Source organism: Labeo rohita, chromosome 21 (assembly GCF_022985175.1).
Source record: "Labeo rohita strain BAU-BD-2019 chromosome 21, IGBB_LRoh.1.0, whole genome shotgun sequence".
NCBI classification, from domain to species: domain Eukaryota; kingdom Metazoa; phylum Chordata; class Actinopteri; order Cypriniformes; family Cyprinidae; genus Labeo; species Labeo rohita.
Genome location: NC_066889.1, coordinates 2,413,306 through 2,426,660, shown reverse-complemented (window position 1 = coordinate 2,426,660; position 13,355 = coordinate 2,413,306). Strand labels below are relative to the sequence as shown.

At 37.4% G+C, this 13,355-nt stretch overlaps 1 protein-coding gene across 2 annotated transcripts; it reads left to right on the top strand.

The window, feature by feature from the left end:
* Positions 1–3,279: 3,279 nt before the first annotated feature.
* On the top strand, positions 3,280–9,776 carry si:ch73-362m14.2 (NHS-like protein 2). Of its 2 annotated transcripts, none has more exons than XM_051093801.1 (4): positions 3,280–3,431; positions 4,923–6,842; positions 8,855–8,993; positions 9,074–9,776. In XM_051093801.1, the coding sequence occupies exons 2-4, from the start codon at positions 5,003–5,005 to the stop codon at positions 9,339–9,341; spliced, it is 2,247 nt and encodes a 748-aa protein (XP_050949758.1). In that variant the 5' UTR covers positions 3,280–3,431; positions 4,923–5,002; the 3' UTR covers positions 9,342–9,776. The 2 variants fall into 2 exon arrangements, with proteins under 2 accessions (XP_050949758.1, XP_050949759.1); XM_051093802.1 differs by having other exon boundaries at positions 3,425–3,524.
* The last annotated feature ends 3,579 nt before the right edge of the window (positions 9,777–13,355 follow it).

The window sequence follows — 13,355 nt, the reverse complement described above, 5'->3', positions numbered from 1 at the left end:
TTTTATCTAAGTGATCATCTGAAAATCATTCAGGTTTTATTCCTTTACTGTAAGCTAAACAAATTAATTCTGAATAAGATGCTGTTCTTGGGTGTAGTCTTGGGTGTTGTGTGGTTTCAGATCCTCCCCAGGTGCTTTCTTGACTTTGGCCATTAGTTCACCCCATCTTTACGCAATCTAGAAACCAAGCTTTGTGTTTCCTGTTACTGTCCGCTTGAGCAAATGTGCTTCCTCTATTGAAGGGAGTGTCTCTTGTTTTGTTTGTGGCTTTGGTGACAGTTTTTTGAAAAATGATGTCAGCTATGGGACAGCACCCTTGACTGAGGACATGCACTGAAACTGAACTGCTGGAGAAAAAAAAAACATTGAACATTCATGCTTTATTATCCAGTCTCTTGATGCAAGGCATCATTTCATTGTAGCTGGAATGCTTAGCTTTATGTATTTTATCCAATTTAATTAAGCAATGTCTTGGCTTCTTTATTGCTGAAAAGTGTTGAACTTTCTTCTCCTGCATCCTATTACTCATGCAATCCAGAATGGCAGCACAGCTGTAAGGATTGTTTGTTCTGCACCCTCTACTGTACTGACGTGAATTTACATTTCCTTCAGCCTGATGCTTATTCATTTCACTTTTGGTGTAAAAGGACTTTTACATTTGCCAAAAATAGAACTTTGTTTATATTAAAAGCAGACAAGCAAGCCCAGGCCAGATAAGAAAAACACAAAAGTAACATAATGCATTACTTTCCATAAAAAGTAACTAAGTAATGCAATTAGTTACTTTTTTAGGAAGTAATGCAATATTGTAATGCATTACTAGCCATAAGAAGTAGCTACATAATGGAATTAGTTAATTTTTAAAAGACTAATGCGATATTGTAAAGCATTACTTTCCATAAAAAGTAACTAAGTAACACAATTAGTTACTTTTTTAGGGTGTAACTCAATATTGTAATGCATTACTTTCCATAGAAAGTAACTAAGTAACGCAATTAGTTACTTTAGGAAGTAAAAGTATTTAAGTAATGCAATTAGTTACTTTTTAAGGAGCAACGCTATATTATAATGCATTATTTTCCATAAAAAGTAACTAAGTAACGCAATTACTCACTTTTTTATAGAGTAACGCAGTATTGTAATATGTTACTTTCCATAAAAAGTAACTAAGTAATGCAATTAGTTACTTTTTTTAGAAAGTAATGCATTACTAGCCATAAGAAGTAGCTAAGTAACGCAATGAGTTACTTTTCAGGGTGTAACTCAATATTGTAATGCATTACTTTCCATAGAAAGTAACTAAGTAATGCAATAAGTTACTTTTTTAAGAAAGTAAAAGTATAAGTAATGCAATTAGTTACTTTTTTAAGGAGTAACACAATATTGTAATGCATTACTTTACATAAAAAGTAACTAAGTATTGCAATTAGTTATTTTAGGAAGTAAAAGTATTTAAGTAATGCAAATAGTTACTTTTTATGGAGTAACGCAGTATTATAATGCATTACTTTCCATAAAAAGTAACTAAGTAACCTAATTAGTTACTTTTTAGGGAGTAACACAATACTGTAATGCATTACTTTCATAAAAAATAACCAAGTAGTTAGTTACTTTTTTATGAAGTAACGCAATATTGTAAAGCATTACTGTCCATAAGAAGTAGCTAAGTAACACAGTTAATTTTTATGGAGTAATGCAATATTGTGATACATTACTTTTCATAAAAAGTAACTGCGTTACTTAGTTACTTTTTATGAAAAGTAGTGCATAAGTAACCAAGTAACACAAATAGTTACTTTTTCAGGGAGTAACACAATATTGTAATGCATTACTTTCCATAAAAAGTAACTAAGTAATGCAATTAGTTACCTTTTTTAGGGAGTAACACAATATTGTAGTGCATTACTTTCCATAAAATGTAACAAAAAAACGCGATTTGTTACTTTTTTAGAGAGTAACGCAATACTGTAATACATTACTTTCCATAAAAAGTAACTAAGTAATGCAATAGTTACCTTTTTAGAAAGTAACACAATATTGTAAACCATTATTTCTAAAAGTAACTTTCCCCATCCCTGCCCACTGCCATGCTTTGCTGGTCAACAGTTCCCACTGCAGCCTGTGCCGAGCATTTAGCGAGTGGGTTCAACAATCGTGTTTGCGCCTTCTACAATGGACTTCACTAGATGATCTACTGCCACTTCCAGCCAGACAGCTATAGAGACGCCTACACCTCAGCCTTATGATGGGCTTCTCCATTGGGCACAAACTGACCACTGCAGGCTTTATCTCAGTCTTAGGATGAACTGCACAGAGAATAAACATTTATTGACCACAACATTTGCAAGAATTGACACCTTTGCATTTACGTGCACCTCGTCATCAATCAGCACTTAAGAACTAACCTTGCAGTTCAGTCGGATGTATGTGAATTCTTTTCTTGGATCTCCTTGCATGATTATATAAATCAAATTGGATGAGGCATCAGTGACTAAAGCACCTGTTACCATCTATGATTATACATCACCCCATTTGACCCTCCATACTTAATAGTAAAACATCCTCAAGCTCTTCTGGTCTAAGCTCACTCCCGCTGTTAAGTGCGAGGCTACGCTGAGTATTACCACATGAAGTTTTACGATCATACGGGCTTGTTATGCAACTGAGTTGTGTAATACGGAATGATTATATATTTCACACCTCTTCAAACATGCACTCACACCACCTCTGTTGTCGAAATGTGGAAAATGCAGAACAATGGTACATGCCTGTTTCGCAGTGTTCCTGAAAATGGGTGGATCTGACTTCAGATCTTCAAGAACGATACCCGCAGTGATATGCATGAGAACCATCATTGTGACTGCAATATTTTGAGTTGTTTTCATACAGTACTGCAATGCTGCACAAAGTGAGGACAATCTGTTTTATCGAAACAATTGGTGCATTGGTCCTATTCAGTCGCTTAGTCTAAATGTTACATAACATTATACTTAATAGCAATTATGAGATCACTGTTTCTCTGTTAATGCACCCCATCTGATTATCAGAGTAATTTCCAATCCATACATCCTATATAATACAGTATAGGTTACAGTGGATATTACTGAAATGTAATTTTAGATGAAAATCTGCTGCAATAGTGGATTCTGACTTATGACTGGGTATGTAGCTGTTTTTGACAAGCAGCACAGTGAATTTTCCAGCATCTCTGAGGATTTGGTGTTTATATAATATGTCTCTCTCTCTCTCTCTCTCTCTCCTCACTCAGCATTCAACGAACTTGAACTCAGAGAGGAAGCAAGCAGCCCACTTCCTATCGTCATGGTAACAGCATGTGAATGCGTTGAGCCAGAGCGGCGAGCTAGAGAGAGACAGCGATAGAGTGGGAACAGCATCACACAGCACGGCTCGGTCTCCAGAGCGAATGAAAGGTAAGACGAAGGGGACATCATGGGATGTTTTTGAGGATGATTGGGTTTGACAGTCCTCAGAGATCTGGGAAATGTCCTTTACTGCATTTAAAGGTTTGCTGATTTCATGCCTTTGTCTGTGACGTTTGTCCTCTGCAGCAATATTGTGTATTTCGACAAAGTGACCTCTGACTTTGGTCGTGCAACTCTACGCAGATTCATTTAACTGTATTTGCCTTATCTATTCCAACCTGTCTTGGGTGTCATGCGCATCAATATGGTTATAAAACATACATATATTTGGTCGTAAGCGGCAACGTCACAATGCACACGCAAGAGCATGTGAGTACCAAGATGTGTGCTGTTTTCAATGTTTTGTTGATCTGAAAGATTCCTTTGGTAATAGCACTCAAGACTTTCATGTCGACCACTGGTCGGTGAAACCGCTTATTATAAACACAGAGCGACAGGTTGTCAAGGTATGAGTAATAGAAAGGCAGGTGTAAACATTTGGTATCATTTTCACAGCAAGCATCAGGTTGATGGCGTCCTTCTCAACAAGAAGCTTGGGACACTCTACAGGTCTCATTTAATTGCAAAACCATCATAAATGTTGGGTGGAATAGCAATAAGCTTCTATTTTAAATTCAGTATCTGTATTTTCTATTACAATGTTTTACATATATTGTATCTGAGACTATTTAAAGATGTCCTTGCATTTTTAAATATAGTTAGTGTTGGCCTGACTCTGTTTTAAGTGAATACAATGAATGCATTCACATAGATAGTGGTGTGTTTGGCTTTGAGGACACTTTTTTACATGGATAAATGGACTTCATTTTTGAATGATCATGGTGCATTGTGACATCATCTTTTAATTAATGTTATATTAATAATGAGTATGTTTTTTTTGTCCAAAGCCCTTGGGCTGCACAAGGTTAAGGGGGTGATATGTAATGGAATTCACTTAACTTTAAATGCCCATTATTATTTCCAAGACTGGCAAAGCACAGATTTTCTTTTATTTACGACAGAAATGTTAATCGTAAAGGCCAGCCTGTTTCTGATTACTCTAAAGAAGTTTTGGCCTTGTAACTCTCATCTGAGCACCAATTATCCCTACTGTTCAATAAAATAACATTGTGACTCCATACAGCAGAAAAGTTAGCTGTTGTACTACCTTTGGTGCTTCCTCAAACCAATCATGCCTCTCATCTTGAATAGCATCCTGTTGTCCCTTGTGATAAACGTATGTGGAAATACAGTTGAGATTTCTCTTGAGTCTGCTTTCTGTCTCTATATGGACTAACAGGTAACTGTTGCCATGGCAAACACCCACTCATGTGCCAAACAAAGACCAAGATGGGCAGATTTTCTCTTCCACACTTTTTAGTCCACTCTGTTTAAAGCATTTGGACAGTGATGTCACTATGAGTGGAAAAGAGATTCAGCATTTGCTCTTATGTTGTAACATCACAGCCATGCAATGAATTATTCTTTCTGTCGCCCCAGGTTGTTGATTTTACAAGAGCAGGAGCTAATGGAATATCTCTGCAACCGATTAATGGAAGAGTGCTGAACTAAAATCGAAGATGGAAAACACAACCTTGGTTTGTTCTGGCCAAGGCTGGTGCGGGCCGAACATCTCCACCTTTTCATCCGAGTGGGATGATAACGTGAACTCCTTTCTGATGGCACCTGACGTGATCAAACCCCCTCCACAGTTCCAGGATCCAGAGGAGCCGAGCCAGGCATCACCCACTGAATCCGCTGCCGTGATAAGACGAGATAAAGATTGCGTGAAGAAAGAGCGTAGGAGTAGACCATCCAGCAACATAGAGCTCCACAGACGCTCCTTGTCACTTTCCACCACTGTCAATTCCAACCCAGCAGTGGCCCGGCGCAGATGCGAAAGCTATGCACTTTCATATCCCAGCAGCAGCTCGGAGGACAGCGGAAGCGACAGCACCTCTGCGAGGAGGGGAGATCGACTTCCAGATGCAGTGCCACGATCTAGATCCCGGAGCATTGTCCTCAAGAAGGCCAAAAGGAAACCGGCTCCACCTGTACGAACGGTGTCACTGCAAAGACTCGCGGCGGAGAAGTATTCAGAACACAAATTACAAGGACTTCATCTGAAAAAAGATTCCCAAAACATCATAACACTGCCAGATCTCATTCCAACCTCGAAGCAAGAAGTTGGGAAGACCAAGAAACCATCTCCCACAGCTGAAGCACCTGGCAAGGTGGTACTGAAGACGTCCGTCTCTAGTCACCGAGCACTAAATGAGCTTCGATCCAGTGAACCATGCAGGTCGGGCTTGGGCCCGTCTATGGCAACTCCAATAAACGAGGGTACCCTTGGTAATTCTGAAATGAACACATCCCCATCTTCTTCCCACTCCTCGCCCTCACAGCCTTCCATTTCTTCCCCTTCCAAACGCTTCGGGTCGAACTCGCCATCGAGTGGCTATGCAAGCCAATGTGAAACACCCACTCAATCAGTCCTGTCCTCAGTTACCGCAGGACCTTCTCAGCTGGCCTGCAGAATGCGCCATAAGCCTTCCAGTGTTATCCCTGGACAAAGGGCAAGAAACCGCAATGCGAGGCTATCTCTCCAGCTTCCTGAAATTCAGCAGCATGCTCCTGAACCAGAACCGGTTCAGCTGAAAGTTAACCGCCGTTATTCGGACAGCACTGAAGCCACCAGACCCAAGCAAAGGATGAGTAACAGTTTGCTGATCATGCCCGTGGTTACTCAGGAGGACCTGAACAATGTGCGTTTGCGTTCGGTCAGCAGCTCTGATCTTGAGAATGCACAGGAAACTACAACGGACGTCATCGAGGAGGAAACTGAAAGGGGTGGGAACTCTTCAAGCCCCACAAACCACCAAAAGGCCAAACCTCCAGTGGCTCCCAAGCCCCAGAGAAATAAATGGCCACCCACCAAGCCAGTCGTACCCAGCGAGAGACCAGAAGACGTTTACGCAATGATTAACAAAGCAAAACCTGCAGTGACTGCACCATCAAAAAGTACTGAACAAGCACATCAGAGGCAGCAGAAGGACTGCCACTTTTTGGAAGGACAATCTCCGCATCCAATGACAGAGTCTCGTCAGCCACAACCCCCAGGCACTTTTGAACCGCAGAAACCAAATGTGCTCCCCTTCAACACAACCACCTGTTATAACCAACATGAAATTCATAAGAAGAGAAGAGCCCCACCACCTCCTCTGACAAAAACACCATGTGTGGATAATTCACTTTATTATAACCCAGCTGCTCAGAAAAGCTCAGATGATCCCTTGTCTCCAAGCAAACTCTGCAAGTCTCCAAAGTCTCCGATGTCTGCAAGTCAATATCATGTTACCCTATATGGCGTCATTCCTTCTTACCCTATGGTCATTGAACAACAGGACTCAAGTGCGCCAGGTAAGAAAACTATAATCGACAAGAATACGCTAAATGCCATAACAAATAGTTCTCTGGAAGGCTCATCATATCTAATTCTTAAAGAGATAGTTCAACAAAAATATGAAAATATGAAAATTCTGTCATTAATTACTCACCCTCATGTTGTTCCAAACCTGTAATCTTTGATCTTCATTCATATTTTTGAAGAAATCCGAGAGATTTCTGAACCTGCATAGACAGCAACGCAACTGACGCGTTCAAGACCCAGAAAGGTAGTAAGGACATTGTTAAAATAGTCCATGTGACATCAGTGATTCAACTGTAATGTCAGAAGTAGGGATGTGCGGTATACCGGTACTGGGAAATACTGGTATATATTTTCTTTCAAACGGTTCGATACTATAATTTTGATCAATTCTGTATTTCATACGCTGCTGTTCCGAAGTTCACCTGTAGGCAGTGCTTTCCAAATTGCTGCAAGACGGGTAAATGTGACAACAAAACAACGGAATGGATCATCAAACTGATGAAACTCTAACAAGCTTGAAACTAGTAAATAAAGTGGAAGTGAAATACAGAATTATTTTTCATACAGATATGATAAAGGTAAACGAGCTGACCTTACTGTACCTGTATGGTTTGCTATAAATCATGTGCTGCCACAGAAGGCAACATATTATTTGTTCATCCTGATCTTTAACATGAATTTAGAGATCGACAGGTGAGTGCATCATTCATAAATTCAGTTTTAATTAACTTTTATTCACAACTGATCAACGCACATGCCAAAGATGTAATACAGAGTAAACATGAAAGCTCAAATGTAATATTTATTACATGTTATTTTCACTTGGATTTCAAACAATCAAATATTAATTGAATTTAAATGAAGCAAGAGTTTTGCTATGTTAATTTTAGTATCAAAAATATGAAGGAAATGTTTCTGCCATGTCACCGGCCGTTAATATGAAACAGCCAAGAGAGTGCAAGATTTATATTTAATGCATTTTCTTTGAAATCTGAGTCTCAGAATACTTTGACTGTTAGAATAACACTTTATAGTAAAGCAAACTTTGTTAAAATTTATTCAGTTATTAATCTAGGTCAATAATTAGTTATAAAAGCTAAATTAACTGATACATGTTTAGTATGTTGACATTACTTGCTAAATTGCTTTTAATTTACTTATCTTTTGAGGCTGGTTATTTGTTACCTGTGGTATCGATTTAGTATCGACACCAAGGTATTACTTTCTGGTATCATGCCGAAGCTAAAATTATGATATCGAGCCATCCCTTGTCTGAAGCTACAAGAATACTTTTTGTATGCAAAGAAAACAAAAATTATGACTTTATTCAACAATTTCTTCCTGCGTCAGCAGCACAACACACTTCGTGATACCCTCCTGAATGTGCGGCAGAGACTGAAACGGAAGCAGGGTTGCCAGGTTTTCACAATAAAACCCACCCAGTTGCTACTACTCAAAATTAGCCCAAAACAGCTCAATTGCGTTTTGAGGGGGTCGTCCCCCATTAAAAAACACGTTCCGGACGATAAAATACATGTTTTTTATTAGGTTTCCCCTGGTAAATTCGCATTTCAGGGGTTAAATATGACATTATTGGGGTCAATTCAACCCACGAACATTAAAAACATCCCAAGGCAACAGTGTTAAAATAGCCCAGTTCCACGGGAAAACAGCAGACTTGGCAATTTCTGAATGCAAGAGAAGAAATTGTTGAATAAAGTCGTTATTTTTGTTTTCTTTGTGCACAAAAAGAATTCTTGTGGCTTCATAATTCTGGTTGACTATTTTATCAATATCCTTACTACATATCTGGGCCTTGAATGTGGTAGTTGTGTTGCTGTCTATGCAGGGTCAGCAAAGCTCTTTGATTTCATCAAAAATGCCTTAATTTGTGTTCCGAACATGAACAAAGGTTTTGGAACGAGTTTGGACTGACATAAGGGTGAGTAATTCATGATAGAATTTTCATTTTTGGGTGAACTAACCCTTTAAATGTCAACAGATCATCCAACTTACGATGTAGAGAAGAGGGACAGAATGCCTGACCTTGGACCTCTACAACTGGTTGGAGAGGAAGACGATGTGTTTCTTTACAAGTCCAAATCTCAAACAACGGAGGACCTGTTCACCATAATTCACAGGTTAAATAGCGCAGCTACAAAATACTGTAGTTCCGTGTACAGCTCCAGTTCTGTTCTCATATCGTTTTCCCATTTTGCAGGTCTAAACGAAAGCTCCTGGGTCGTAAAGACTCCTTTGAGAGCAAGCAGGGAGACCCGGGCACTCAGACGCTCGGCGGCGGAGCTTCCAAAATCAGTTCTCAAAATGACAACTTCATGGCTTTTCTGAGAAGGACAAGAAGTGCCAAGGCTAGCTGCGGCGAACGGATCTCCGCCACAGAGCTCCTCAGAAGCTCCAAGCCCACGGCTACCATTGCAGCAAACATGACACACTGCAAAAATAGCTATGTACAGTCACATGGTCCGTGAAGCATCTTCTTTTCTCAGTCGTGTTTTATATCTAAACTAGTTTGTGACAAATGCCATGTTAAGGTTTCTGTAATATTGGCTTGTAAATATTTGCTTTTGTTTTGATCTATAGTAGAGTACTAAGAAGTTTAAAAGTATATCTTCCTGAAACACGAATGTTGTTTTGAATGTTGTTGTGAATAATAACACATTTGTAAATTCAAATACAGCTCTATGTGTTCATGTAAATATAAATGTTTTAAGAGTTGAGATGCTATCCTGAGAAAATATTACAGTTATAGTCACAAAGTTACTGAATATTAAAGCATAAATAATTTGTTGTGTTTGAACTTCCTGCCTTCCATAACGAAGCCGACTATTGTATATCAATGACTGTTTTAAAGATGTTCTGCTGTAGATTTGCACATGTTCAGTATATTAAATTACTTTTCGGAAGTAACTTGATTATTTTTGTGTTTCTCTTAACATTCTACAGTATATTTACTCTTTGCATGCATTTCAGTTGTTTTGTGTTTACAAAAATGCATATTTAGTATTTATGCATATAGTTCAAGCTGTGATCTCAAACAGGAAGTGTATCTGTCATGTATCTCATCATATCAAGGTACCATTAGATATGTGGGAAGTGTGAGGAAGAGCTGCCAGACATAACAAGGAATAATTCCTTGTGAATTAATGTAATCTTCAGGTTGCATAGATGTAAAACTGCAATGCCATCACACACCTGCTGCAGCTTGACTTTGAAGGGACTATTACACGTGTCAGCCTCTGAGAAACAAGGACTTGTATCAACACTATCCTCATTTGTGAAAAAACATGAACTTTCTCTTGTAGCTTTTTTATTATGGTCATAAATAGAACACTGCAAGAAAACTGGACTTTTGCTGCATTATGGGGAGGCAATGATGTTTAAAGATTTTTCCTATCACAACGTTTGACATGGTACGTTTACTAAACTAATAATAAGATATAGCATGCAATGCAAATTTGATAGTGCATTTTAGAAAAGTTCAAGCAGTCAATTCCGTTGTAAGTCGTGATGTGTTTATCTTTTATCTTGGTACTTCTGTTAGACAACTCATGCGAAACAAAAGATACTGTTTGCATAAAAATGTCACAAAATGCTGTGCTTTTAACCTTAGTGTAAACAACTATAAACATACTATAGTTATCTTTAGTTATTCTATATATATATATACCATACACTCCTACATAAGCATAAGCCTTGTAATTTATCAGTTTGGTACATTTAAAACAAATTAGATTAAAAAAACAAATTAAATGTGACCCTGGACCACAAAACCAGTCATAACTAGCATGGTTATATTTGTAGCAACCAACAATACATTGTATGGGTCCAAATGAATAATTTTTTATGCCAAAAATCATTAGGACATTAAGTAAAGATCATGTTCCATGAAGATATTTGGTCAATTTTCTACCGTAAATATATGAAAACTATATATGAAAAATGTTTGATTAGTAATATGCATTGCTAAGAACTTCACTTGGACAACTTTAAAGGCGATTTACTTAATTTTTTTTATTTTTCATTTTTTATTTTTTTGCACCCTCAGATTCCAGATTTTTAAATACAACAATGGAAAGCTTATTTATTTAGCTTTCATATTTCAGTTTCTAAAAATTGTAAGTAATCCACTCAGCTCTGATTACCATTACTATAAATCACTTTTATTGTAGATAATATTTTAATAGTGTAGCTTGATCATAAAAAGAAAAATATAAACTTGGTAACTTTACTTGGTTATTTTCTGCAATAAAAAGCAAATGGAAAAATCCTGCTGGGTTTTGGTCATGGGAACCAGGTGATGCTAACTTCTAGATTGGCCTAAAAAAAGCCACAGCCCTCTTAGCATTGCATCATTTCCGCCCGAACTTCTCTTGGCCTTCTTCATGTGCATACCGGCAGTTATATAGCTGTGTTAGAAACCTTTTCTGCCCGGCAAATTGCCAAAAGTTACCATAATACACCAAAACTGATTCACACACGCTAATCACAGTATGCAGCAAAAACAAAACAGGAAAGATAAAATATTGCATGTCTGTTTGTGTCTCTCTCTTGCGAAATGAAATACCAATTTTAAAATTGTTAAACTAATGTCAAAGTAAAACTACCTTCTCACACAGCTGTCTCCTCTTTTTGGCACCATCTACACGTCCATCATGTTTATATCAAACGCTCTGCAGAATGTTTGAGTATCTGCAGCCGCTCGCAAAACTGTAAATATGATACTCCAAAGGTTCGGGCTATGATTCTGGAGCTAGATTGACAAATTTTACTCTTCTAGATACAGACAGTCACTATTGGCATCTGTATCCTATATATGCTGTGGATTTACTGACTAAAATAGTCCGATATTTAGGCAGGATGATCCATTTCCCTGGGGAACTCAGCCTAAAGCTGACTCTGACTGCTGGTTTACATCAGGTGGAGCTCTCTCTGCAAGAGGTGTGTGAACATTTACAGTATCTTTCTGTTTGTTTCTGTGCTCTTTTTGTTTTTTAAGTGTAAATCCTCTATTATTATTTCAAGTTTCCACGTCAGCTGTCCTAGTGACATTTCTCATGACCTGTTTTGGTTATTTCATAAGGTACATATGCATTTCTCAAATTTTGTCATTGGCATATAAGCTATAATTCACATATTACAATACATAAAAAATAAAACAGCATTTATTAAAAAAAAAAAAAAAAAAAAAAAACAGCTTGACGTTATTGATTGCGCACTCGTGCAAGTAGTGTTTGTTTATGTTGCACTTTCTGATATGGCAATTATGTTGGACTTGTACTGACACCTAGCGGTAAGAATGCAGCATGACGCGATCGCTTTTGGGACATATTGCATGACTGCTAAATATAGCAACTCATGCATCAATACCTATTTACAGAATATGTGCCTGTATCCCAACACTAAAAATGAAATTAAATATCCTGATTGTGTCTTACATAAAAATTTTACAAATGTTTTAACAGAAATAATCCAGATGCTCCAGAAAGCTCCTTCCCTGTGTAGAACTGTTGTGACTCCTGATCTTGATGCACCTCTGCAGTGCATTCAGCTGGTCAGACAGTGCTGGACCGAGCAGCCAGATAAACAACTCCACTTCGAGAATAACCCTTACGAAAAAGAAGTTTATTCAAGTGTGCTATTAGTATACTTCTTTTAAAATAGGAAAGTATACTTTCAGTCTACTTGTTATGTACTTCTCAGATATGTGCTTTATATACTTATCAGAAATATACTTAAAATGACATTTAAGTATACTTGACTTATACTTAGAAAAAGTCTAAATATATTTGAGCTCTTGTGCTCTGAGAATCCGTGTTTTCATTGTTATACATGAGAGATGCTATTACACATCTTCTGTAATTTCCAAAACACAAGTGAAGAAGAAACCAAAACAGATGCTTCCACACTGTAAAAAATCCAAATACATATTTTCCATTTTACGAAACATTTTGAGTCTCAAATACTAAAAAGTGCTATTTTCCTGAAACTATATAAAAACCCTTGCCAGACCAACAAAATTACCCCAAATGTTGTTCCAACTAGTCACAGTTGTCTGAACAAAGAATTTCATATTGTTGAAATTTTAAGGCTTTGTAAGTTCCCAGCATGCATTGCAGCATGAATAAATTATCCAGTTACTGTTATAGGATTATTGTTTTGCTGTTTGCTGACTTCATTTAAACTTTTTTGTTGTTGTTTTGTCATTATTGTTAGTTATTTGTTGTACTGTGACATAAAGATCTCAAATTTTTAATATTTGCTGATTGCCACTGTTCTTGAGGGCTTGAGATTCTTTTCAACCACTTTCAACCCTATCTATTTTCTGGATTTCTTAGTCTTGTAAAATGCTTAACAAACAAAGACGGTGTTGTCTACATATAAGACTAAGTCGTTTATAATGTTATGTATGTTCAGGTATTCATATAGCAAAATATATATAAATTAATACCTAAATAGGCACATAGTAGTATACTTAAAGTATT